This window comes from Scyliorhinus canicula, chromosome 16, assembly GCF_902713615.1.
Source record: "Scyliorhinus canicula chromosome 16, sScyCan1.1, whole genome shotgun sequence".
In the NCBI taxonomy this organism is placed as follows: domain Eukaryota; kingdom Metazoa; phylum Chordata; class Chondrichthyes; order Carcharhiniformes; family Scyliorhinidae; genus Scyliorhinus; species Scyliorhinus canicula.
The window spans coordinates 121,400,231-121,425,920 of record NC_052161.1 but is presented as its reverse complement, the minus strand read 5'-3'; the positions used below and the strand labels follow the sequence as shown (position 1 = coordinate 121,425,920).

At 51.2% G+C, this 25,690-nt stretch overlaps 1 protein-coding gene across 2 annotated transcripts; it reads right to left on the bottom strand.

Moving 5' to 3' along the window:
- Positions 1 to 855: 855 nt before the first annotated feature.
- On the bottom strand, positions 856 to 24,884 carry LOC119950747 (tumor necrosis factor receptor superfamily member 1B-like). 2 transcript variants are annotated; one of them, XM_038773453.1, is made up of 10 exons: positions 24,789 to 24,884; positions 12,302 to 12,430; positions 10,428 to 10,577; positions 10,208 to 10,301; positions 9,124 to 9,265; positions 8,825 to 8,948; positions 8,547 to 8,618; positions 7,655 to 7,692; positions 6,212 to 6,539; positions 856 to 4,142 (listed from the first exon to the last, which is right to left on the bottom strand). In XM_038773453.1, exons 1-10 carry the CDS (start codon positions 24,811 to 24,813, stop codon positions 3,766 to 3,768), a joined length of 1,479 nt encoding a protein of 492 aa, XP_038629381.1. In that variant the 5' UTR covers positions 24,814 to 24,884; the 3' UTR covers positions 856 to 3,765. The 2 variants fall into 2 exon arrangements, with proteins under 2 accessions (XP_038629381.1, XP_038629382.1); XM_038773454.1 differs by having other exon boundaries at positions 856 to 4,139.
- Positions 24,885 to 25,690: the final 806 nt, after the last annotated feature.

The following is a 25,690-nucleotide window of genomic DNA, read 5'->3' as shown; positions in this document are numbered from 1 at the left end:
GTGAGGCATTAAAATAAAACGGTTCTGATCAGCAGCATTCTCGGAGAAAGGACAGAAATTCTTTTAGTAAAAATATGCTTACAGAGTAGCTTGAAGAAAGGGGAAGTAGTATAGGCATGGCAGAAACCGTGCCAATTGTAGGCATTCAAGTCATTCTAGGCAATAATATCACGGGATCTCAGATGACAGTGATGCCTACAGAAGTCAAACAGTCTGTAGAGAATCCTACTACAGAGAAGTTACAGCCAGACCCGCTGGAGTATTTCTAGATTGCATGGTGATGCAGTCAGAGGCTCATAGCCAAGACAAAAGAGGGAATAGTTACGATACAATGTTTAGCCAGCTGAATGACAATGAGGCAGACACAGAGAATGAGGCAAATGTATTCAATTCAAAGAAGTTGATGGAATTACAACAGAGTGACTCAAAAGTCAAGGGCGCAATTCTCCGCTCCCCACGCGGCGTGGGAGAATTGCTTTTTCACGGCAAGCGGCGATTCTGCGACCCGGATGGGCCGAGCGGCCTGCCATTCGCAGCCGTTTCACAACGGCGGCAAACACACCTGGTCGCTGCCGTCGTGAAACGGGAGCGAGATGCCCGTTTGGGGCTTGTAGGTGGCCTAGAAAGGAAAGAGCATCACGACTGTGCTCGGGAGGCGACAGGCCCGCGATCAGTGCCCACCGATCATCGGGCCGGCGTCCAAATCGGACGCACTATTTCCCATCCGCCGCCCCGCAAGATCAACCCGCCAAGTCTTGCGGGGCGGCTGAGGGGAAAGACGGCCACCGCGCATGCACGGGTTTGTGCCATCAGCGTCATGACGTCAGCCGCACATGCGCGGGTTGGAGCCGGCCAACCTGCGCATGCACGGCTGACGTCATTAGGTGCGCCGGCCACGTCCTTCTCGGTGCGACGCACCGTGGCCGAGATTTACGGAGCGCCGCTCCTAGCCCCGCCGGGAGGGGAGAATAGGGGGCGCGGAGCGGCCTCCGAGGCCGTCGTGAAACTCGGCCGAGTTCACGACGGCCCTCCCGATTTTTCCCAGGAGCAGAGAATTCCGCCCAAAACATTTAAAGAGACCATCAGGGAGTAAAAGCCAGGGTTGATACGGAGGCACAGGCCAGAGAGAGAGAATGCTTATGTTGTTCACTGTGTCCGGTGCACCCCTGAAAGCTAGATTCACTGGGCCGTGGTACATTCAAAGGAAAGTCAGCGAGGAAAAACTCTCTCATACCCACCCCAGATAGACACAAATCACACAGTGTGTCAAGTGAGCGTGTTAAAAAGGTCTTGGGTTAGAAGAGACGAGAACAAGAAGGAGGTCTTGTTAGTATTGAAGCAGGGGGAAGTCGGGGGATCAAATTTTGACAGAGACTTCCCTATAATTCATTTGGATAATGAGAAAACAGCTCTTATTTAAACCATTTGAACCCATGGTCAAGTCATCTCTCAGATAAGAGCTGGAGTAAACTGACAGAGTTACTGTAGTCCTATAAAAGTATTGAAATGAAATGAAATGAAAATCGCTTATTGTCACGAGTAGGCTTCAATGAAGTTACTGTGAAAAGCCCCTAGTCGCCACATTCCGGCGCCTGTTCGGGGAGGCTGGAACGGCAATTGAACCGTGCTGCTGGCCTGCCTTGGTCTGCTTTAAAAGCCAGCAATTTAGCCCAGTGTGCTAAACCAGTGTGCTTGGCGGGAATAACCTAGGTAGAACGGGGTTAGCAATGCATGCCATTGTTGTGGGGACACGGTTCCAATTCAACAACGTCCATCTAGGTTAAACCCAGGTTATCGCAGGTACAGAAGGAAATTGAGTATGTGCTCAGGGCTGACCTTATTGAGTTACGTTCCAGTGACTGGAGTTTCAAGGTGCCTGAACCAGGTGGAAAGCAGAGACTGTATATGAAATACAGGCAGGGGAATGACATAATCCAGAGGGGCTCATTTCAGATTCAATGTTTGGAAGATGGCATCAAAAGTGTTGGACGGTCCCAATTCCATCACCCACAGACCCTTGCTAAAGTACTATGAGCCTTTGAGAGGGCTCTCTGACTGCGATGGTAAAGGCGATTTGTGTGACACCCCGAGAATTTAACAATCCAAAGTTGGAGAGGAAGGATGTCCACGCAACTGTTCAATGGCTCCCGAACAGAGCGATTTGAGGATGAAGTCACAGTAATGACTTAGTGGTGTTCAGCCAGCAGTGGGACGAGCACCTACACCACATAAAGGAACTGTTTGACTGCTTAAACAAAGTTAATCTTGAAAGGAGCCGAGCGAAAAGGGCATTGGCTAAGGTCCAAACCTTTCTACCTGGCACGCCACCACAAAAGAGACTTTAAGTCTGGTGCTGGCGTTACAGCATTTTAAGATTCATATCGTCATCAACCCAGCAAAGACAATCACAAATATGAACTATAACCATTTCAAAATTTATGGAGAAATTTCAAGATCGGATCATTCAGGTATTCTGACGAAGTTTGATGTTGAAATTGTGTAACCTTAAAAATGTTCATGTGGCCGGGAGAGAAAACGTCATTGCAGACCCTTAATCCAGAGTATAAAAGGCACAGTGGTTAGCACTGCTGCCTGACAGCGCCAGAGACGTGGGTTCAATTCCAGTCATGGGCGACTGTGTGTGTGGAGTTTGTTCGCCCCGTGTGTGCGTGGGTTTCCTCCGGGTGCTCCGGTTTCCTCCCACACCCCAAAGATCTGCAGGTGAGGTGGATTGGCCATGCTAAGTTTCCCCTCCGTGTGCAAAGATGTGGAGGTTAGACGTGGTTATGGGGAGTGTGCCTAGATAGGGCGCTCTTCTGGAGGGTCAGCGCAGACTCAATAGGCCGAATGGTCTCCTTCTGCACTGTAGGGATTCTATGAACCGGTGTCCCAAGTTAGGATACGCTTGCAAATAACATCAGTGAGCTTTGTGGCATTATAAGATGGTAAACAGAAAGATGTGTGTTCAAATTGAGGTTTTGCCAATAAATAATTCGGAAGGAGACAGGGATACAAAATTTGTACACACCCAGACCTAGGCTAGATGTCAGGAAATGATTATTTTACAGGGATCAGTAGATCTCTTGAACAGGGTACCGGGTGAGTCCCTATGAGCAAGAGTTGGGTTTGCTTTTAGCTGGAATGGATGCTACCTCGTTAAGGAGGGAGGTACTTCACAGATTTCAGAGCGAGGGTTATTTTCTGGACTAGATTTGATCACCTAGGTTGCAAATCAGAGAGGAATTTCCCAGAATGTTTTCCCCAAATTGGTGTTTTTGGGTGAGTTGGAGTCACACAGGACATGACAATTGTTGGACAGGCTGGACCGAGTATTGTCCTCTCTGTGTGGACAATTTCTAACTGGGACACCTGTCGGCTTCGGCCAGCTTCATTAACAATCTTTGGATCGTCTTATCAGAATCATTAAAGCTGCCATTTTTTCCTCAGGGTCACCCGAAGGTCAACCCAGGATCAGACGAGTCAGACCAGCCCTGCAATAGAGAAAGCTTGGCCTGTAGCTCTGGGGGCTCCTCCTGATTCTTGGTTCTCAGTCACTGGGTCCACAGTCACAGTGAGCGGGTGAACTTTCAACTCGTTCCACAGGACAGTTTGAGAGTTCTGCAACCCCATGTCACAATCTTGTCTCTGGTTCAGCTTCAAAAGTTTTAAATGGGGAATCAATAACTGGTGATCAAGTCACAGACCCTGAGGGACACAAAGCTGCCTTTGACACAAGGACACTTCCTTATGGCCTCCACTGCCGAATCAGTAAGTGTTCCCAGAAGTGTCCTGGACTGGGAGCTGCAACCTCTCCCCATCCTCGCAATGTTGCACTGAGTTATACTGTCGCCAGCAACATTCACTCTCAGCCTCCACTGGAACACCAGCTTCTTTCCATTCCTCCGGCTCGCAGGCCTTCTGTTCCTCTTGGATCGGAAACCCTTCATCCACTTCAGTTCCTTCCTCCTCCTCCGGAGCAGGAAAATCCTCCTCGGCAGCAGGAAAATCCTCCTCGGCAGAGACCGGTCCAGCCGCCCCACCTCCCTGACGATGGCAGCAGTTGACGTAACACTTGCCGGTATTTATCGTAACACTCACAGTCGGGTTTCCACTGAATTCCATCACAGGTGACGGGGCTCCTGCTTAAACACAGAAATCGGTTAAACTCAACATCATTCCTCACCCCCAACCATCTCAACATAGGAGCACTGGATCCAGTGGCACTGCTTCTCACTGGAGTCATGGCATCCACCTGCTGACTGTCTGCAGTATGTGTTTTAAGGGCACTCAATAGTAGCTACACCTATCCACCTACTCACTCGCACACGGATTCACTCATATCGTCACGTATACAAACACTCACACAACTCACACTCTTTCTGACACATTCAATCAGGCTGGCAGGGGCTGCTGAACAATGACACAAAACCCCAGTCAAATCTCTCCCTCATCCAAGTGAAAGGCTGAGTGAGTATGTGGGAACTAAACACCGCATCTGCTTGTGGCCCATTTGTGGGAGAGAGTTCCAAACCTTTACCACCCTTTGAGTGAAGCTTCCTAACATTCTCCTGAATGGTCTGGCCCCAATTTTTAGACTATGCCCTCTAGTTTTTGAATCTCCAACCAGTGGAAATAGTTTATCTTTATCTACCCTGTCTTTCCCTGTTAATATCTTGAATACTTTGATCCTATCACCCCTCAACCTTCTATCTAGCGAAAACAAGCCTAATTTGTGTAATCTCTCTTCGTAACTTTAACCTGTAATCCAAGTATCATTTTTGTAAACCTACATTGCACTCCCTCCCAGGCCAAGATGTCCTTCCTAAGGTGTCGTGCACAGTGCTCACAGTGACACCAAATGGGGTTTAACCAGAGTTTTGTACAGCTGCAGCATAACTTGTGTCTTTATACTCCAATCCGCTAGATGTGGAAGCTAGCATTCCATTAGCGTTTTTGATTATTTTTTGCATTTGTTCATGGCATTTTAAGGATCTATGCACCTAAACCCCCAAATCTCTTTGGACATTCACTGTGCCTAACCTCTTTCCATTTAGAAAGTACTCTGCTCTATTATTTTTTTGGTCCACACTTGCTAACATTGAATTCCATCTGCCACAATTGTGCCCATTCATTTAGTCTGTCAATATTCCCTTCTAATTTTATGCTATCATCTAAACTGTTTATAATTCCACCTCATCAGCAAATTTGGATATATAACCTTCTGTGCCATCATCCAAGTCACTCATTTTTAAAATATAAATTGAGAGTATCCAATTATTTGTTTTCCCCAATTAAGCGGCAATTTAGCGTGGCCAATCGACCTGCCCTGCACATCTTTTGGGTTGTGGGGGTGAGACCCACGCAAACATGGGGAGAATGTGCAAACTCCACACGGACAGTGACCCAGGGCCGGAATTGAACCTGGGGCCTTGGCGCCTTGAGGCAGCAGTGCTAACCACTGCACCACCGTCATTCATGAATAATGTGAATAATGGAGGCCCCAACACAGATTCCTGTGGTACACCACTAGTCATATCCTGCTAATTAGAGTAAGTACCCATTATCCCAGGGCAGCACGGTGGCGCAGTGGTTAGCATTGCTGCCTCACGGCACCGAGGTCCCAGGTTCGATCCCTGCTCTGGGTCACTGTCTGTGTGGACTTTGCACATTCTCCCCGTGTTTGCATGGGTTTCACCCCCATAACCCAAAGATGTGCAAGGTAGATGGATAGGTCATACTAAATTGTTCCTTAATTGGGGAAAAAATAATTAGGTACACTAAATTAAAAAAAAAAAAAATTTTTTAAGTACCCATTTTCCTCATTCTCTGTCACCTGCCACTCAACCTATTTCCTAACCATGTCATGAATTTGCCTCAACAGTCTCTTTGTGGGACTTTATCAAATAAATGCCTTCTAGAAGTCCATTCAAATAACATTCATAGACATTTCCCTGTCCACTACCTTATTCATGTCTTCAAAAAATTCAACATGATAAGTCAGGCAGGACCTCCCTTCACAAATCCATGCTGGTTATCCCTGATCGATTGAAATTTTTCAAGGTGTTCAGTTACCCCATCCCTGATGATAGACTCCAGCAACTTCCCCACCACAAAGACTAGACTAACCAGTATGGAGCCAGCAGCACGAGGCAACTGGCCCCAAGGTCGATCCCTTAGGAAGTTAAGACTGATGAACCTGGAGATGCCCTACCTGAGCTGGGCCGGGATTCCCTGCTGATGTATCCCTGGTCTTCCTGGGAATCTATCCGTGAGTAATTGTTCAAATGTGAGAGCGCGAGGTGGGTCTGTGCCTGTTCCTCCTCCTTAGCGTTGGACCCGATGCCTGGCTTCTTTCTGACACCTCCTGAGCCACTGCTGCTGGATCGGGATAGTGAGCAGAGGCGCTCCGACCTGGACGCTGATCCTGTTACATCACCATCTTGCACACGCATCCCGTCCTGGGGGCGCTCAGCCTCCAGCGCATTTTCAGGTACAGCAATTAAACAAACCCTGTCCACCGGGTCATTCAACCCCTTTGGCTGGCGGAGAAAGTAATTCAGAACAGAAAAAAACATCACCAAGGTCATAATAAATCAACACTTTTTCCACAAGCCATCGCCACAAACACTTGCCCATCCCCTTCAAACCCCACAAACAAATTGAACACGAACTGTTACCACACGGGAAGCAATAATGACACACAAAAGATGATTCACTTTTTGTCCACTCATACTGTTTAGTTAATTTTTAGACTATACTGTGAATACCATCACCAATGCCACCCCCCCCCCCCCCCCCCCCCCCTGGCCAATTCCAGTCCAGTGTTGCATCAGCAAATGTGCTCAAGAACTCAGTGAGATTCTAGTGAGGTCCCAATTGCAGGTTAGCAATGCTCTGACTATGAACCCTGACCCCGTGTGTTAATGCTGAGTCACCATGTACACACATGGGCCGGGATTCTCCGAGCACGCGCTGGGTCGGAGAATCGGCGGGGGGTGAGGGGCACGAATCCCACCACGCTGCTCCAATGCCGGGCCGCCAATCCTCCAGCGATAGGAGAAACGGCAGCAATCGCGCTGGCAAGGTCGCTGCGGTGCCGGTAGGGGGCCGTTGAAAGCGGCCCGTGGCAATTCTGAGTGCCCGCAGAGTCCCGCTGCTGTCATTTGCGTATGGACCTACCCGGTGGGACCTCGACATTCCGGTTGCAGGGGCTGTCCTGGTGGGGGGGGGGGGGGGCGGGGGAGCTGACTCGGGGGGGGGTGCCTCCCCGGCGGCCAGGCCCACGATTGGGGGCAATCGATCGGCGGGTGCGCTAATTCCAGGGGGGGGGGGGCTATGTTCCACCGCGCCAGGCCTCTGTAGGGCTCCGCCATGTTGCCCGCGGACCCGTACCAGCCGTGGCACGCATGCGCGGACTGTGGCGGGCCGACTTTTGGGCGCCAGAGCAACGCACAGCACTCCGCTGCTGTTCTAGCCCCCGAGGAAGAGGGGAATGACTGGGCCTGGAGGCCCGATGGTGCCGGCATCGCTCGCGCTGGTTTTGACGATTTCGGAGAATCCCGGCCATGGGCTCCGCTGAATCACAGATTGTGTAACAGAACCTGGAAGCCCACGAGCCACACAAAGTGGAACAAAGTGGAATTTTAATCCTTACCACATTGGCATTCTGATCCCAGCGGTCAGACTTCCTCCCTGGCAGCAAAACAGAAAGAATAATGAATTAAAGCAATGCTGGGCATTGATCAGGACAACAGTGTACAGGTGGATTCTTGAGAAGGGATCAGATCAGTCCATTGAGAGGGGAAGGCTGGGAGAATACAGACTTGTTATTCCCATTCCCAGGCTGATGCTGCTCATCAGGCAGCTGCAGCTCCTGAATTGACTGCAAATGACCAGGAAAATAACCACACGCCGCGGGGCACTGGGAGAATACAGAGAGCTGACCGTCACTCAATGTTCGCACCAGGCTCAGAATTGCATGCACAAAGACTGCCACCAGGGGGCAAAACGCTACAGTGATTCAACAATTGGTTTAGATGAAACAATGTGAGTTACAGGCTAGAATTTAACTGAGAAGTTTGGGTACTTTATACATGGAATAACAGACAGCAGCTAGTCAGTTACAGGCTGGAATTTAATCAAGGGTATTTGGTTGGATTATATACAGAATAACAGACAACAAATGGGCAGCACGGTAGCATGGTGGTTAGCATAAATGCTTCACAGCTCCAGGGTCCCAGGTTCGATTCCCGGCTGGGTCACTGCCTGTGTGGAGTCTGCATGTCCTCCCCGTGTGTGCGTGGGTTTCCTCCGGGTGCTCCGGTTTCCTCCCACAGTCCAAAGATGTGCGGGTTAGGTGGATTGGCCGTGCTAAATTGCCCGTAGTGTCCTAAAAAGTAAGGTTAAGGGGGGGTTGTTGGGTTACGGGTATAGGGTGGATACGTGGGTTTGAGTAGGGTGATCGTTGCTCGAAGGGCCTGTTCTGTGCTGTACTGTTCTATCTATCTATCTATGAGGATGAATTAAAATCTGGTATCCAGTCTCACCTCTTGTTTTGCGACAAACCATAATCACAATTGGCACAGCGATCAAAATGGCGAAAAGAAAAACACAGATCACTGTAAGAAAACAGAAGAAAATTAACTTTTTGCAGCGAGGAAGTGGGGGATGGGGATCAGCTGAGTCCTGGTCCCTAACAGGATGCGAAGTGACCATTGTGGTCTGAGGCCTTAAGCAGAGAGTGGAAACTTCAGGATAGTAGCGCCCCCAAGGTGAAAGACGGAACTGCACAGCTTCAAGAGAAAGAAAGAGTTTGGACACTTACATATTACCCAATGGACAGTTGGAAAGCCTTCACTGATCGGTTTCAAGGTGGGTGTCGGACTAACTGATATTTCATTGATGGGAGTGATGGCACTTTCACGTTCTGCCTCAGTCATATGTGTGACCTGGGCAGGGATGTAAACAAAGGAGTGATCAACTATTGACGCACACACACACACACACACACTCCCCCAGGAGCCAAGCTGAGTGTATATTTGATACTGATTCACTTTAAGGAACCATTCCACAATACATGCCGTCAATTATTTCAATAAATGAAGAGTATATGGGGCCTGGTACCTGTGTTAGAGCAGAAGAGCTGGGTCTAGGTGTCAACGATGCATCTCTCGTCACAGCGGGCGGTGGTAATAATTTATTGCTGCAAATTGCATTTGTGGTGCTGGTCCCATTTTGTGAAGTCTTCCTCCTCAGCATTGCGCAACTGCAAATCAACCATCGGATTAAACATCACAACTCCCTCAAGTGCAGCCTCAGCCAGTCACTGGCAGCAGCAGGTGTCAAGTCAACAGAAACCCTGACTGACATTTTCAATGGAATGGTGATATTCCACTCCGCAGATCCACTAACCCATCACACGTTGACAGAAAGGGAGGCTGTGGTCAAGGGTCAGGCTGCTCCGGGAGATCATTTTTCTCAGCACAGCTCCGCAGGCAGAAGCTACTCCCAGATCCAGTACCCAAACAGCCCAATAAAGACAAAAGCAGATTGTGCAACGGGCAGAAATCAAGTTGTTGGAGTCAAGGGGCTCAGTCCTTAGGGTACAAGGGCCAGACTCTCAGCCCAATTCTAGGAGGACCCACTCTAGGAGGTAAAATAGGCACCAATGTGGTACCTCAAACTGAGCAGCCACAAGGCACTAACAATTATAGCATTTTTCTACGGTATCTAACCCCGTGCTGTACCTGTCTTGGGAGTATTTGATGGAACCATGTACAGGGAGCTTTACTCTGTATCTAACACCTTACTGTACCTGTCTTGGGAGTATTTGATGGAACCATGTACAGGGAGCTTTACTCTGTATCTAACCCCGTGCTGTACCTGTCCTGGGAGTGTTTGATGGAACCATGTACAGGGAGCTTTACTCTGTATCAAACCCCGTGCTGTACCCATCCTGGGAGTGTTTGATGGGGACAGTGTAGAGGGAGCTTTACTCTGTATCTAACCCCGTGCTGTACCTGTCCTGGGAGTGTTTGATGGGGACAGTGTAGAGGGTGTTTTACTCTGTATCTAACCCCGTGCTGTACCTGTCCTGGGAGTGTTTGATGCTGTCACTCAGTCCCTGGGACTAGGGGTATACCATCCCCAGGATTTTGTAGTTTTTTGTATTATTAAAGTCGTTTTCTTAACACAAGAAGACACTTACTCAGTGTGTGGGCGGCAGGGCTCAGTGGAAGAGACATTATTGGAGAACGTTCCGGCAGGACACGGTGCACATTTTACATCACTTTGTTTAGTTCCTGTGATTCACAAACACAGAAGTTATATTTCTGGTAACATTCCATCCTGGCAAATCCCAGCTGTTCCCCTACAATCCCAGGCAAAGCACCAGTAATCATCATCAGGCAGATCAGACACCATCTCACCTTGTTTAATGACACCCAGACCCGTCTGGCATTCAGTGTTTCTCCGGCACCGGTTACAAGTATCCTTTGTAAAATCGATACAGTGCATGCCCTCACGACATTGGCAAATCCTCTTGGAGGATGAGGTGCAGTCCTGAACCATTTCCTGGTCTGTAAAAAGGAGAGAATTAAGAAGTGGAGCTGGGGATCAGTATGTGCACAGACCGAGCTGAGGGTCATATCAGCCATGGGCCAGCCCATGTGAGACCCGGCTTCAGACCATTGGCTATCCTACCTCCATGGTAACCCGGTACAGGAGCTCAGTTATGGTCTGCAGCATCAGCTCAAAGCCTGGAGTGGGTTCACAGGTTGATGAGGGTGGGGGCATTCAGGGGTCATTGGTTTATGGCGTCAGAGTTTGATGGAGTTGGGGGTTCAGAAGACAGTGATTTACAGCATGGGGTTACCCAGAAACGGCCCTAGGGTTGCTGGCGCCCCGGGCAAGCTGAACTTCGGCGCCCTTCAGGGGGGGGGGGGCTCCGTTCACCCGGGGGGGGCTCCGTTCACCCCGGGGGGGGGGGGGGGGGGGGGGGGGGGGGGGGAGGCGCCGGAGTGACCTGGTACATGATCGGGACCCACCGATCGGCGGGCCGGTCTCTCTGTCGGCAGGCCTCCTTTCTTCCACCGGCGAGCCTGGATCCATCCGCCATGTTTGTGCGGGGCGGCCTGGGGGAGGGCGGCCACCGCGCATGCGCTGGTTGGCACCGGCCGAACTGCGCATGCGCGGGACCCGAGTCTTTTACGCGGTGCCGGGTCTCTGACGCCGGTCACGCACTCCTTGATGGCGCCCCCTAGCACATGGCGCCCCGGGTGACTGCCCGAGTTGCCGGTACCTTGAGCCGGCCCTGGGGTTACCATCTGTTACTGAGGTCTCTGGGTCAGTGAAGTTCTGTTCCACCTATCCCAGCTCCATTGTGTGATACCTTCCACCAGCGCTGCTCTGATCCCAGTCAGACAAATCCTCCCCATTCTTGCTGCAGTTCCTGGGATACCCGTTTTGATTGCTCTCGCAAGGTATAAGCACACAATCTCTGCTGCCTCTCACTGACCCCTCCCCCCTGCTCCAGCAACCGCCCCCCCCCCCATAAAACTCCATGTTATCAGGATAAGGTCAATGGACAAACTACATTCTGATGACCCCCCCCCCCCCCCCCCCCCCAGCCTAGTTCGTGGGAACGCTGCCAATGGTGACAATATCCTGAGAGTGAAGGATGGGGATAGCAGCAGGAGCAGGGAGTGTTATTTTTAATATCCCAGTTCCCCCCCCCCCCCCCACCCCACGACAGATGTTTGCTGTGGTTGAGTGCAGCTCCAGGGATGCCAGATATCTCCAGGATACAAACATGGTGGGCCGAAGGGCCTTTTGCTGTGCTGTAAAATCTTGATGACTTTGACATAAATAGGTTACATAGAACATACAGTGCAGAAGGAGACCATTTGGCCCATCGAGTCTGCACCGACCCACTTATGCTCTCACTTCTACCCTATCCCCATAACCCAATAACCCCTCCTAAACGTTTTTGGATACTAAGGGCAATTTTATCATGGCCAATCCACCTAACCTGCACGTCTTTGGTCTGTGGGAGGAAACCGGAGCACCCGGTGGGAACCCACGCAGACACGGGGAGAACGCAAGTGATCACTTTTCACAGGAAAACCAGGCAATGGCAGCAGCAAGGCATTCAACTGCATGGGCATCACTAAGCCCGATCCAAACTCAAGCCCAAGTTTACTTGCTCACTCCCCAGCTGATTTACCCCTACAGCCCAGGGCACTGATGCCAATGGAAGGCCCATTGCTGTCCCTCACAGAGGGAGCAGATTATTATGATGTACCTTTGTCGCAGTGGGCTACACATGCCATACATTTCTTCAGCGTGTTCCAGTGTTCAGTGTATTGGTTAGGCCCACAGGATCCACACACTGTGTCTGCCACCGCTGTACATGCCTGCAATGCCCGCATACCTGAAATAAAATAAAACTCATTAGCCATGGGCACAACATAGGGACTGTTATCAGGAGCTTCTCGACCTCATCATTCAGGCAGAGGGTAAGCGCCATGGCTAAGTGACCTTTCACCCCATCCTCAGCAGTAGCCCGAATTATGGACCCTGACCTTTCACCTCAAAATCTCTGCTAAATCAAAGGTAGAGACCAACCCACCTCAGCACCCCCCACCTCCCCCCCTCCACCTCACCCTTTTTGAATTCCTCAAAGGGTTAACTATTTGGCTGATTCAGGCCCTTTGAAAATAAACACAGCTGCAGAATTTCTGGTTTAATTCAGCGTTGCCCTAGTACTGAACCGTCTCTGGCTCCAGTTCCTCAATCATCATTTCCTGGCCATCTTTTAATCGTCTCTTTGCTCGGAAACATTTACTTTATGTTAACCAAACAGTTCCCCAAGACTCCAAGCTGGGTCAGGTCCTGGGGGGGGGGGGGGGGGGGGGGGGGGGGTGAGGAAGGAGGGACAGAGATGCAAAGTATTGATTGATGTGGTTAACCCACACCTGTGCACGGACCCGATAGCTCAGATCCTGGCTGCATAGTTGAAATTCTGGGACTGCTTGATGAATTAGTGCAGAGGGCATTTTAATCTATATTTAGTCCATACGTGCATTTGAACAGTTCCACTTCAGGGATTCAATATTTGTTGATGAACAGTTTTCAATACCAGGACACAAGTCTGCTTTTAACAAAAGTAATAGAAATTAGCAGAGCAAAGATAAATTTATCAGCGTGTGTGTGTGTGGGGGGGAGGGGGAGAGCAGCAATGGTTAAGGAACTTGAAGCTGCGAGTTTTTTCATGCTCCAGGTTTGCTGGAGCTTTCTCACCCTTGCACAGTCACGAGGCGCTTGGTTACTCATCACACTTTGCGACCTTCACCACAAACTGCAGCTCTCTTACAGGAAGTGAACGAGAAAAAAAAACCTGCTAGGCATTTTCTTTGAAAAGCGTCACTGCGGCTTTCAATTGAAGTTTGAGATATGGTGCACTGGGGTGGGCCCTGCGCTCTGGGTACAGCCACAGTCCGGGGTGTCGGAGTGCGGTCCAGTCTGAAGCCTAAACTCAGGGCGGGGAGGTGGCATCCTGAAGGCCAGGGTCATGCACACAGGATTTCAGAATACTCGCAGCCTGCTGGGTTGGGAACCAGAACTTCCCAAATTTCGGAACAAATTTGAGATCTTGAAAAAAAGGGGGGGAAAGGTTCTTATCTAAACGCTGGGTGTGGCACTGTGACAATTTGATCATTATTCACAGAAATACAATTGCTTACATCTCAACCACAATCATTCAAATCACAAATCACATTTTGACTATTACAGTTGCACTTCTAGATATTCTCCTGGGATCAGCCTCATTACTGATGCTGGCGAACCTCAACCCCAATGATCTGGCACAGCCCTTTACCTGCCCAATGTCTTAAAAATAATAGTGGGCAGGTTGTACAGAGGGTTTATATCTGGCCCACGTGCTGTGGCAATGCATTACATTGCTATTACAAAATACCATTAGGATGGCCCAGATTGTGTGGTTAAGGGCATAAGAATGACACTTGCCACTGACCTCAATTAAACTGGCCGGTAAGAGTTCAGTGCAGGGCTTCCTTTTTATCAACATCACTAAATCTGGGGCATTCTAAAGGGCACTGTAAAGGGGGTCTGTGGCATTCAGCATTAAACCGGGTGCTGATCAGCCATTCAAATTGGAGAATGCTCACAAACAGCAAAGCAGGAAGTTAAATGCAGGACATATATAAATCACATTAGAGTCATTGTACAGGAGTAAAGTTTGGAACGTAGGCTTGGGCTGGAGGGAGAAATGTCAAAAACTCTGTCAACCATTTATCTTAAAATTGCAATTTTTAAATGTTCTGCACTTACAAAATCTTTTTTTTCAGAGCCAGAGAGATTGTTCAGTGCTTTTAGCTCAGTACACTGTTAAAACCTCCATTGGGGGCTTCCAGTGGTGGGTGGCAGGTAGGAGAAGGTCACACATAAGGAGCTCCCACCAGGGTCCCTGTTTTTTTTTGCCTGGTTCCCGACCCATCTAGTTGTACAAGGCACTGGTCGACGTAAGCTTGCCGAAAGGCACAAAAAAAGGCTCCTGGAAAGAAGGGTACGAGTGACAGTTCTTCAATGGAGCCAGAGTGAGTGTAGAGTTCATTGGGAGTGGGGGGGGGGGGGGGGGGGAATGGCAGAGTGTGGGTGTGGCCGCTCTCATCACAGTGGAAATGCTGACTGGGGTAATGGCACACAAATTTGAAAAGTAATCCGAGAAACACTTTGGAAGGCAAGGAAGGGAGATGATATCATAGAATATCATAGAATTTACAGAGCAGAAGGAGGCCATTCGGCCCATCGGGTCTGCACCGGCTCTTGGAAAGAGCACCCTACCCCCTACCCAAGGTCAACACCTCCACCCTATCCCCATAACTCAGTAACCCCACCCAACACTAATGGCAATTTTGGACACTAAGGGCAATTTATCATGGCCAATCCACCTAACCCGCACATCTTTGGACTGTGGGAGGAAACCGGAGCACCCGGAGGAAACCCACGCACACACGGGGAGGACGTGCAGACTCCGCCCAGACAGTGACCCAAGCCGGGATCGAACCTGGGACGCTGGAGCTGTGAAGCGATTGTGCTATCCACAATGCTACATTGTGCTATCCACAATGATGGAGAACCTCAAAGTCTATTGAGGAGGTGCTTGGCCCAATGTGGGAAAAGTTCAGAAAAACATTGGAGGTCCTGAAAGAACATGGAGAGGTGCTAAAGGGTGTGGAGGGGATCTTGTTGCTGCATAGCGACCAAATTGCCTCATTGGAAGCAGAGATGCTGCTGCTGGAGGAGAGAAACCCGGTGAGATTGAGGGTTATGTAGAACCCAAAAGATTATTTTTGAGACATCGGAGGAGGCGGACACTTTTGTCAAGGAACAAGGACTTGGGCTTAATTGAAAGGGTTCCAATGGGACTTTAATGGGTGCAGATGGGAATGGTTTACATGGAGATGTTTCAGTATTTTGTAAATATGTCTAGCTATTTGGGGTTGTACTGGAGAGTGTCCAGTGTATATGTTTGGGGAGAAATGGGGGAGGGCAATGTAGTCGGGTGTAATGGTTAAGGCAGCAACATGGATAATACATGGCCCATGGTGGGATGTTGAGAATTGAAGGATTTAGGTTTTGGCTGTTCCTTTGCAGCAGAGGCCGGGGAGCTTCTCTTTTTTTCTTTGTCTGCCAGGTGTGGCCCCTGGTGGGGGCTACCTCACGAGCAGTTAGGTCTTAGCTAGTGAACGGGAGTGAGGTGGGGATAAGGGCTGCGGCCTGCTGGGCTTTATAACGGAGTTTCGATGAGCCTAGCAAGTTTGTTTTGGTGGGGGGAGGGGGTTGGCGAAGAGGGAGTATTGTTTTTGGTAGGTAGTCTGCAGGTTTCTTAAGTTGGGGGTTTTGGGGGGGGAGGTAGAGTGCTGACGGTGACCAGGGTTTTTCCTCGTCTCACCTGATGGGTGGGATTGGCAGCCATCTTGTGGGGGTCCTGGGCTGCAGAATTTGGAGTAAGGATGGGACAATTCCTCGCATTGGAAACGGCGGAGTTGAGAGTGAGGAGATTGAGATATCCCCCCCCCGATCAGACTAGTCAGTTGGAAGATTAAAGCTTGGTAAACTGTGAGGGGAATCAAAGGGTTCTATCGGAGAAGGCAGCCGTATATTGCTTATTTCAAGGAATTGGTCACCATTAGTTGTTATGGAGTGGGTGGGGGGTGGGGGGGGGGGGGGGAGATTTAAGTCTATTTTTCTGTTTTTTATGGTTGATGTATGTAAATTCATATATCTTTTCAATTTTGTAATTTAAAAATTGAAAAATGTCAATAATCTTTTTATTAAATAGTCCAGATTTAGTCCAAACTGTACAAAGCTTCTATTTCTCATTGGTCCTTACAGTGAGAATAACATGTAAATTATTACAAATTCACCACAAATAAGTGATTTGTAATTGATTCCATCTGTGAAAAATGCAGTGGAGCAGGAAGCAGTGACTGATTTTTTGGTGTTTAACTATGCCTGTGCAGATGGTAGCAATCCTTGTCAATCGATTTACACAGTGCTAACAGCAAGCCCGAATCCAGCTCATCATTATTATTACCACAAATCTCATGCATATGTTTTTCTCTATTAGAAAAATGGACTGCATACTCCCTCCCTTAGACCCTGTCCCCAATATGTGTCAGCACAGGCCTCAGGTTCAAAACACACGGATATTTGACTGAATTAAAACAAGTAAATTTGTTGCCAATGGTATGAAGTGGTGAACCGTGGGCGCAATTGGCCAGGATATGTGGGGGTGGGGAGAGGGGCAGCAATGGAAAACGTGACAAGGGGAGATCGACAGTTACCTCACACAGTGAAATCAGTACAACAGCCGCCGACAGACAATGATCGGTTACTGGCTGGGTTCCAGATGAAATTATTTTCAACTTTCGTTTGAAGTGACTCATTGTACCCTAGGTCCCTCTCTCGGCCTCCTGCATAGACCATAGAATTTACAGTGCAGAAGGAGGCCATTCATCATCTCCCTTCCTCCGATCCGGTGATCCCCACCACACCCCTGCAACCCTGGCATGCCCCTTCCCTCCGCTCACCAAAACCATCAGGACACAGGATCCAACCAGCCTCAACATGTTCCAGGTTTTCTGTTATCCTGCCCCCGGACACATGTGGACCGTATGGAACACAACTTCACTTCCACACCCGTTCCAAAACTGCAGCCTGATCAGGGCCTCTTTCCCCCATCCAGCATCCTGCCCTGAGACTCTTCCTTACCCTGCATGGAGCTTCATTCCCACCCTACCTCCTGCCTGGGCTTCATTCCCACCCTGCATCCTGCCTGGGCCTTACTCCCACCCTGCCTCCAGCCTGGGCCTCACTCCCACCCTGCCTCCAGCCTGGGCCTCACTCCCACCCTGCCTCCTGCCTGGGCCTCACTCCCACCCTGCCTCCTGCCTGGGCCTCACTCCCACCCTGCCTCCTGCCTGGGCCTCACTCCCACCCTGCCTCCTGCATGGAGCCTCACTCCCACCCTGTCTCCTGCCTGGGCCTCATTCCCACTCTGCCTCCTGCCTGGGCCTCACTCCCACCCTGCCTCCTGCCTGGGCCTCACTCCCACCCTGCCTCCTGCCTGGGCCTCACTCCCACCCTGCCTCCTGCCTGGGCCTCACTCCCACCCTGCCTCCTGCCTGGGCCTTACTCCCACCCTGCCTCCTGCCTGGGCCTCACTCCCACCCTGCATCCTGCCTGGGCCTCACTCCCACCCTGCCTCCTGCCTGGGCTTCACTCCCACCCTGCCTCCTGCCTGGGCCTCACTCCCACCCTGCCTCCTGCCTGGGCCTCACTCCCACCCTGCCTCCTGCCTGGGCTTCACTCCCACCCTGCCTCCTGCCTGGGCCTCACTCCCACCCTGCCTCCTGCCTGGGCTTCACTCCCACCCTGCCTCCTGCCTGGGCCTCACTCCCACCCTGCCTCCTGCATGGAGCCTCACTCCCACCCTGTCTCCTGCCTGGGCCTCACTCCCACCCTGCCTCCTGCCTGGGCCTCACTCCCACCCTGCCTCCTGCCTGGGCCTCACTCCCACCCTGCATCCTGCCTGGGCCTCACTCCCACCCTGCCTCCTGCCTGGGCCTCACTCCCACCCTGCATCCTGCCTGGGCCTCACTCCCACCCTGCCTCCTGCCTGGGCCTCACTCCCACCCTGCCTCCTGCCTGGGCCTCACTCCCACCCTGCCTCCTGCCTGGGCCTCACTCCCACCCTGCCTCCTGCATGGAACCTCACTCCCACCCTGCCTGGGCCTCACTCCCACCCTGCCTCCTGCATGGAGCCTCACTCCCACCCTGCCTGAGCCTCACGCCCACCCTGCCTCCTGCCTGGGCCTCACTCCACCCTCCCTCCTGCCTGGGCCTCACTCCCACCCTGCATCCTGCCTGGGCCTCACTCCCACCCTGCCTCCTGCCTGGGCCTCACTCCCACCCTGCCACCTGCCTGGGCATCACCCACCCTGCCTCCTGCCTGGGCCTCACTCCCACCCTGCCTCCTGCCTGGGCCTCACTCCCACCCTGCCTCCTGCCTGGGCTTCACTTCCATCCTGCCTCCTGCCTGGGCTTCACTTCCACCCTGCCTCCTGCCTGGGCCTCACTCCCACCATGTCTCCTACCCTGGACCTCATCCCTACCCCTGCCCCATGACCTGCTCCGAGAACCAATTTTGCGCCACATCAGGCTCTCGGCCCTATATCCATCCAGAACCCTGCTGAGGACCACAACTCTCTGCCACACCCTCATGAAGGCCCGATCCCTTCTCCACACTCTTGTCGTCCCTTCTACCGCATCATCTCTGCTTTTGCATTTTTATCCTTTCTGTTCTGTAATATTAACTCAATCAGGTGGACCTTTTGTGATGAATGTATAATATTAATTCACACTGTATATCACTGTGTCCCTGTGGGCTCCATCTGTGAGCCGTTGCGCGGCTCTGCCCACAGGGGGAGATGAGGAGCATGTACAGGGCTCCGCCCACATCCGGAAGTATAAAGTGCTGGGGTCTTGCGAGCCTGCCTTCAGTTCAGCTAGTCGCAGGCAGGCTCAGTTGTAAGTCGATTAAAGCCACAGTTTACTTCTACTCGTGTCTTTGAGTGAATTGATGGTCGCATCAATTTAATCGACTTAAAAAACTACCATGGAATCAGCCCTCAAACCTGATCGACTGGAACTCGATCCACAGGCCGCAGAGGCGAAGGAAATATTTTTGCATTGGCTTCGGTGTTTCAAGGCCTACCTGGCTGCGTCAACTACCTCCGTTGTTACTGAAGAACAGAAACTCAGTCTTCTACACGCACGGGTGAGCCATCGTATTTCAACTCAACTTAACAGTACCGACTCGTACACCGAGGCCCTCGCAATACTCGACCGCCTGTACGTGCGGCCCGTAAAGTAAGTTTACGCACAGCATATTTTTACAACCCGCTGCCAGCGCCCTGCAGAGTTGCTAGAAGACTACCTGCACGACCTGAAAGCTCTAGCACGAGAATGTAACTTCCAGGCTGTGACAGCCTCCCAGCACGTGGAACTCGCCGTCCGAGACGTGTATGTTGCAGGGGTCCGGTCCAATTATGTGCGCCAGCGTTTCCTCGAAAAAGGGGTCCAGAACCTGGAGGACACGGTAACGCTAGTGACCTCGTTAGAGGTCGCTTTTCAAAGCTTAAACTCATTCCCAGCAGACAACGCGGCCCCATCATGGACCACAGGCCCGCAGACCCTACAATGTGGCAGCGTGTCTGCCGACTCCGCCTCCGCACGACAGCGACTCATGGGGCCGCCATCTTGGCAATCCTCCCCCATGCGGCCGACCATGTGCGATTCATTGGGGCCGCCATCTTGGGCGCCATCTTCCTCTCCGCCCGCCCCGTGCGATCAACGGGGTGGCCATCTTGGGCGCCATCTTCCTCGCCGCCCGCCCCGTGCGATCAACGGGGTGGCCATCTTTGCCATCACCCGAGAGACCACTCAACAACTACGACCTCCGCGGACAGTCATCACGGGGCCACTCCAGCACCGCCGACCACGCCACCGACTATCCGCAGCTCAGCGCAGTTACTCTGGACCAGTCGCACCAAACCACCTCAGAAGCTCCATGATGTCCGTTCAAGTCAACGGATACAACTTCGACTCTTCGACTCTGCGAGCACCGAGAGCTTCGTTCACCCAGACCTGGGGCACTACCACGGGGGCCTCGCTTCCATCCTGGTTAAGGGCACCGGGCCCGACAGGACACCGTTTCCCTCCGGGACCTAGCACCTGCAGGATCTACCACTACTTCTACCACTACCTCCGGGGTACCCCTCACACCACATCCCACCCGACCCCCCACACCCAGCGCCCCGGCACCTACAGGTTTCCTGCGCCCTCTTTCACCCGTCACACCGGTCAGGAACGAAGCTCTGGAAGGACCACCCCCGGATTCACACCGAGCATCAGCACACAGCCATCCGAAGCGGCTGCAACTCCGGTGCTCCGCCAGTCCCAGCGAATGATTCGTGCACCGGACCGACTAAACTTATAGATCCGTCACCCCCGCTGGACTTGATTTTTAACAGGGGGTGAATGTGGTGAATGTATAATATTAATTCACACTGTATGTCCCTGTGGGCTCCATCTGTGAGCCGTTGCACGGCTCTGCCCACAGGGGAGATGAGGAGCATGTACAGGGCTCTGCCCATGGCTCTGCCCATGGCTCCGCCCACATCCAGATGTATAAAGTGCTGCGGTCTTACGAGCTTGCCTTCAGTTCAGCTAGTCGCAGGCAGGCTCAGTTGTAAGTCGATTAAAGCCACAGTTTACTTCTACTCGTGTCTTTGAGCGAATTGATGGTCGCCTCACCTTTAAATGCGTATCAACCAGAGAATGCAATCACTCCCACCAAAGTGATCATGGATTGAGCCCAGATCACACAGCTTTCAATTGCCTGAAACGTTCTGTGCCCTGGTCCGGTTTGTGCTCCATGAGTTAAGGCCATCCTCCCCTCCTCTCCCTGAAGGTGCTGACTCTCACTGGGGTTCAGCTCCCCCTCCTCTCCCTGAAGGTGCTGACTCTCACTGGGGTTCAGCTCCCCCTCCTCTCCCTGAAGGTGCTGACTCTCCCTGGGGTTCAGCTCCCCCTCCTCTCCCTGAAGGTGCTGACTCTCACTGGGGTACAGCTCCCCCTCCTCTCCCTGAAAGTGCTGACTCTCACTGGGGTTCAGCTCCCCCTCCTCTCCCTGAAGGTGCTGACTCTCACTGGGGTTCAGCTCCCCCTCCTCTCCCTGAAGGTGCTGACTCTCACTGGGGTTCAGCTCCCCCTCCTCTCCCTGAAGGTGCTGACTCTCACTTGGGTTCAGTGACAACCTGGGGAGCTCCGGGTGTTATTTAGTTCAGTTTAGATCCAAGCTGGTGGACATGTTGAACAGTCGGTGAGGGCTGGATAGTTAACAGACAGGCTTTGGGGTAAAGCGGGGTCCTCAGCCAGTGATGAATTGAACAGTCTCAATTATTCTTTACACTCCTTTATAATTCCACGCTTCTCTGCATGGTGGGATGTCTTGTGTGTTTGTGTGTGTTGCCGGGGGGGGGGGGGGGGGGGGGGGGGAGAGTTGGTTAAGTAGAAACGTATAAACACTTGTTAATCTTGTTCTCTCCAAGTTCTGATCTTAGGCCTTTTGACTTCGGAACAATTGTGTGAATGAGGAGGTCAGGCATAAGCGGATAGGACGGGAATATTTTCTGCACTGATGTAACAGCATATCCCTGGAGACTCTAAACAGGATTTTAATGCAACGTGTTATAGAAGAATTGTCTGACCTTGTGCTTACTTGTCCCTTCTATTTGAGCTAATCTCTCCAGAACATTGTATCCGGGTTTTGTGCATGGGGCAAGGCGTCACCAAGTCTGGGACCTCATTAGCAAGTGTTAACCCTTCGTTGCCCAGATACTCTTCACTTTCTTGTTGCAATCTCTCACTGATGCACTGACCTCAAAAGTAAAGTCAGCAAAAACGGTTTAATTTCCTTGGTAGCTAGATGAGACAGTATTTTTTTGTTTCACTTGATCTGAATAATTTAACACAAGTCAGGGCAAGAAAGTGTCACCATTTGATTTCTGAATGTTCAACTGTTATCACACTTCCTATCTCCACCACTTCCCATTGCATAAACCCCAGTCTGTCGGTTTCCAGATTTTATTCTATCAAAGATTCAACGTCAACAAACACTGTGGCTCAAATGAAACTTGCTTCTTGTAAAAGCTTCTCGTCAAGGTTACACCTCAAATACCCCACGTTACCAGTCAGAATAACCTGCATTTCACCAAACATTTCTCTCAAAACCAGAGGCGGAAGTTTCTCCAATCCTTTCCCGCATAGAGCCCCCAACACTCCACAAAGCACTGTCTCTCTCTCTGTCTCTGTCTCTACGGGTCTGGCGGTGAGGCGAATGTATACATATTAGTTCCGACTGGGCACCTGCCCAGGAGCAGCAACGCTTCACACAGCAAATGACCGCGATTCTGCCCAAACATGGATGCTCGTTCCATCTCTGGACACAAACAACAACAGAGAGACAGATGAAGAAAGAGACATGGGCAGCGAGAAAGACAGAGCGAGAGAGAGAGCAATACACAGAAGCAAGTAGAGACGAAGAGGGAAGAGAGACAGGTGAGGGGGGGGAAAGCGAAAATAGGAATCAGCCCCCTTCAGCCCTAGACTGCCATTTAATCTGTACTATAACTCCCTTTATCCGCACTTTCCCCATAGCCTTTGGTGCCCCAACTCAACAAACACCTATTCACCTCACTTCTGAAGGCTCCAATTGACCCTCAGCATTCACAGCCATTGGGAGGATAGAGTTATAGATTATATGAAGCCTTTGGTTTCTTCACGAATTTCACTTTAGTTGTCATTCTAAGACTATGGGGTGCGGTCCAATGGCCACGCTGCGCTGGAAAAGCAGCTCGCCCCGGCACAGCGTGGCCAATGAAAGCCAGGAGACCCCGCTCCCCAGATCTACCCACGCCTCGAGAGATCCAACACGATCATGCGAAGCGTTGCCATGTAAATACCGCCCACAATAGGGGCGATCGCTTTTTGGCAAAACTGCATGTATTAGAGCAGGGGTGGGCAAACTTTTCCGTGCAAGGGCCACATTCAGAAATTCACAATTCACAAAGGGCCGCATAGTATATTAAGTAAAATAATTACTTCACCCGGTTATGATTCTGGGCGCCTCATATAGAACATAGAACAGTACAGCACAGAACAGGCCCTTCGGCCCTCGACGTTGTGCCGAGCAATGATCACCCTACTCAAGTCAACGTATCCACCCTATACCAGTAAGTAACCCAACAGCCCCCTCCATTAACCTTAAAAAAAAAATTTTTTTTTTAAATTTTAAAAAAAAAAATTTTTTTTTTTTTTAAATGACTTGGTGGGCCGCAGAAGCGGCCCGCGGGCCGTAGTTTGCCCACCCCTGTATTAGAGTGAGGCAGTAAGTCTCACTCTGATGTGCAGATCCCAGAGATAACTGAGCTTTGGGATTCGTCTCAGAGACCTCGGGCGAGCGCCGTTCAGTGCTGGTCCCCACAAACGGGAACCAGATGGAACGGCACTCGTGCGGGTCTCCCAGGGCATCGGAGGCCCCCTAGCTGCATTCCCTTTGGGTAGGGTGGTGCACTGGCACTGCTGGTGCCACCTCCCTGCCACTCCTGATGCCACCTGGGCACCCTGACAGTACAAGCTTGACACACTGGCAATGCCACATGTGTGCCAGCCTGGGGGGAGGGGGAGGGGGTGGGGGGAGGGAGAGGAGAAATCATTCCGAGGGTCTCAGATCAGAACCCCATTTAAAAATGGTGTCCCGATCTTTGGCTACACTGGGAATTTCAGCGAGCGGAGCTCCCCACTGTACAAAACTGGGCTATAGAACATACAGTGCAGAAGGAGGCCATTCGGCCCATTCAAGCCCTCACTTCCACCCTATCTCCGTAACCAGATCACCCCTCCTAACCTTTTTTGGACACTAAGGGCAATTTATCATGGCCAATCCACCTAACCTGCACATCTTTGGACTGTGGGAGGAAACTGGAGCTCCCGGAGGAAACCCACGCAGACACGGGGAGAACGTGCAGACTCCGCACAGACAGTGACCCAGCGGGGAATCGAACCTGGGACCCTGGCGCTGTGAAGTCACAGTGCTATCTACTTGTGCTACCGTGCTGCCCACTATGTGCAGCCTCAGCCACTAATTCCCCATCCAGGCCCCTTATGAATGCCCTACTGCATGCACTGGGAAACAGTCTATCCACCTACCCTGCACATCTATGGGTTGTGGGGGCGAAACCCACGCAAACACGGGGAGAATGTGCAAACTCCACACAGACAGTGACCCAGAGCCGGAACTGAACCTGGGACCTCGGCGCCGTGAAGCAGCAGTGCAGCAGTGCTAACCACTGTGCCACCGTGCTGCCCACCCCATACCAGAGATAATATTTATCCGTAAATACCTCAACTAGCTCACCCCCCACAATCATCTAAAATCAAGGAAGTACATGGTCAGTTTAGGAATCTGTCCTCATAGTTTACCTATTTAAACCCTGGTAAAATTTGGGGGGGGGGGGGGGGGGTCAAATGTGAATGCAACAGAAAAATAGTGAATGACATAAACTGTGTAATTGAAATTTAGAGTTAGGCAGGTTTGTGATAGAGATTGAGGCAGGACACAATTAAGGGAAGAAGCATACCTGCTGAACATCTGCTGCAGCACATCTGTATTCTGGTATTGAAGTATTCCGTAGTTGTATTCAGGCAAGTCGACAAGTTGGGCTTATAGGGGAGAGAAACCTACATAAACACAAACTCAGGGTGAGTAAACCTATGTAAACACGGGATGAGTAAACCTGTATAAATGCATGCAAAGACTGGGAGAGTAAACCTGCATAAACACAAACACAGGGTGAGTAAACCTATATAAACGACGGTGAGTAAATCTGTATAATCATAGGTTGACAAAACCCACATAAAAGCAGGATGAGAATGTTGTAAACACAGGGTGAGAAAACCGGCACAGATACAAACACGGTGAGTAATCCTGGATTACCCACCCCGTGCCTGTGTGACACTGGATTACCCACCCGTGTCTGTGTCTACACTGGATTATCCACCCAGTGTCTGTGTCTACACTGGATTACCCACCCAGTGTCTGTGTCTACACTGGATTACTCACCCAGTGTCTGTGTCTACACTGGATTACTCACCCAGTGTCTGTGTCTACACCGGATTACCCACCCAGTGTCTGTGTCTACACTGGATTACTCACCCAGTGTCTGTGTCTACACCGGATTACCCACCCCGTGCCTGTGTCTACATCGGATTACCCACCCCGTGCCTGTGTCTACACCGGATTACCCACCCCGTGCCTGTGTCTACACCGGATTACCCACCCCGTGTCTGTGTCTACACCGGATTACCCACCCCGTGTCTGTGTCTACACCGGATTACCCACCCCGTGCCTGTGTTACACTGGATTACCCACCCGTGTCTGTGTCTACACTGGATTACCCACCCCGTGCCTGTGTCTACACTGGATTACCCACCCCGTGCCCGTGTCTACACCGGATTACCCACCCCGTGCCTGTGTGACACT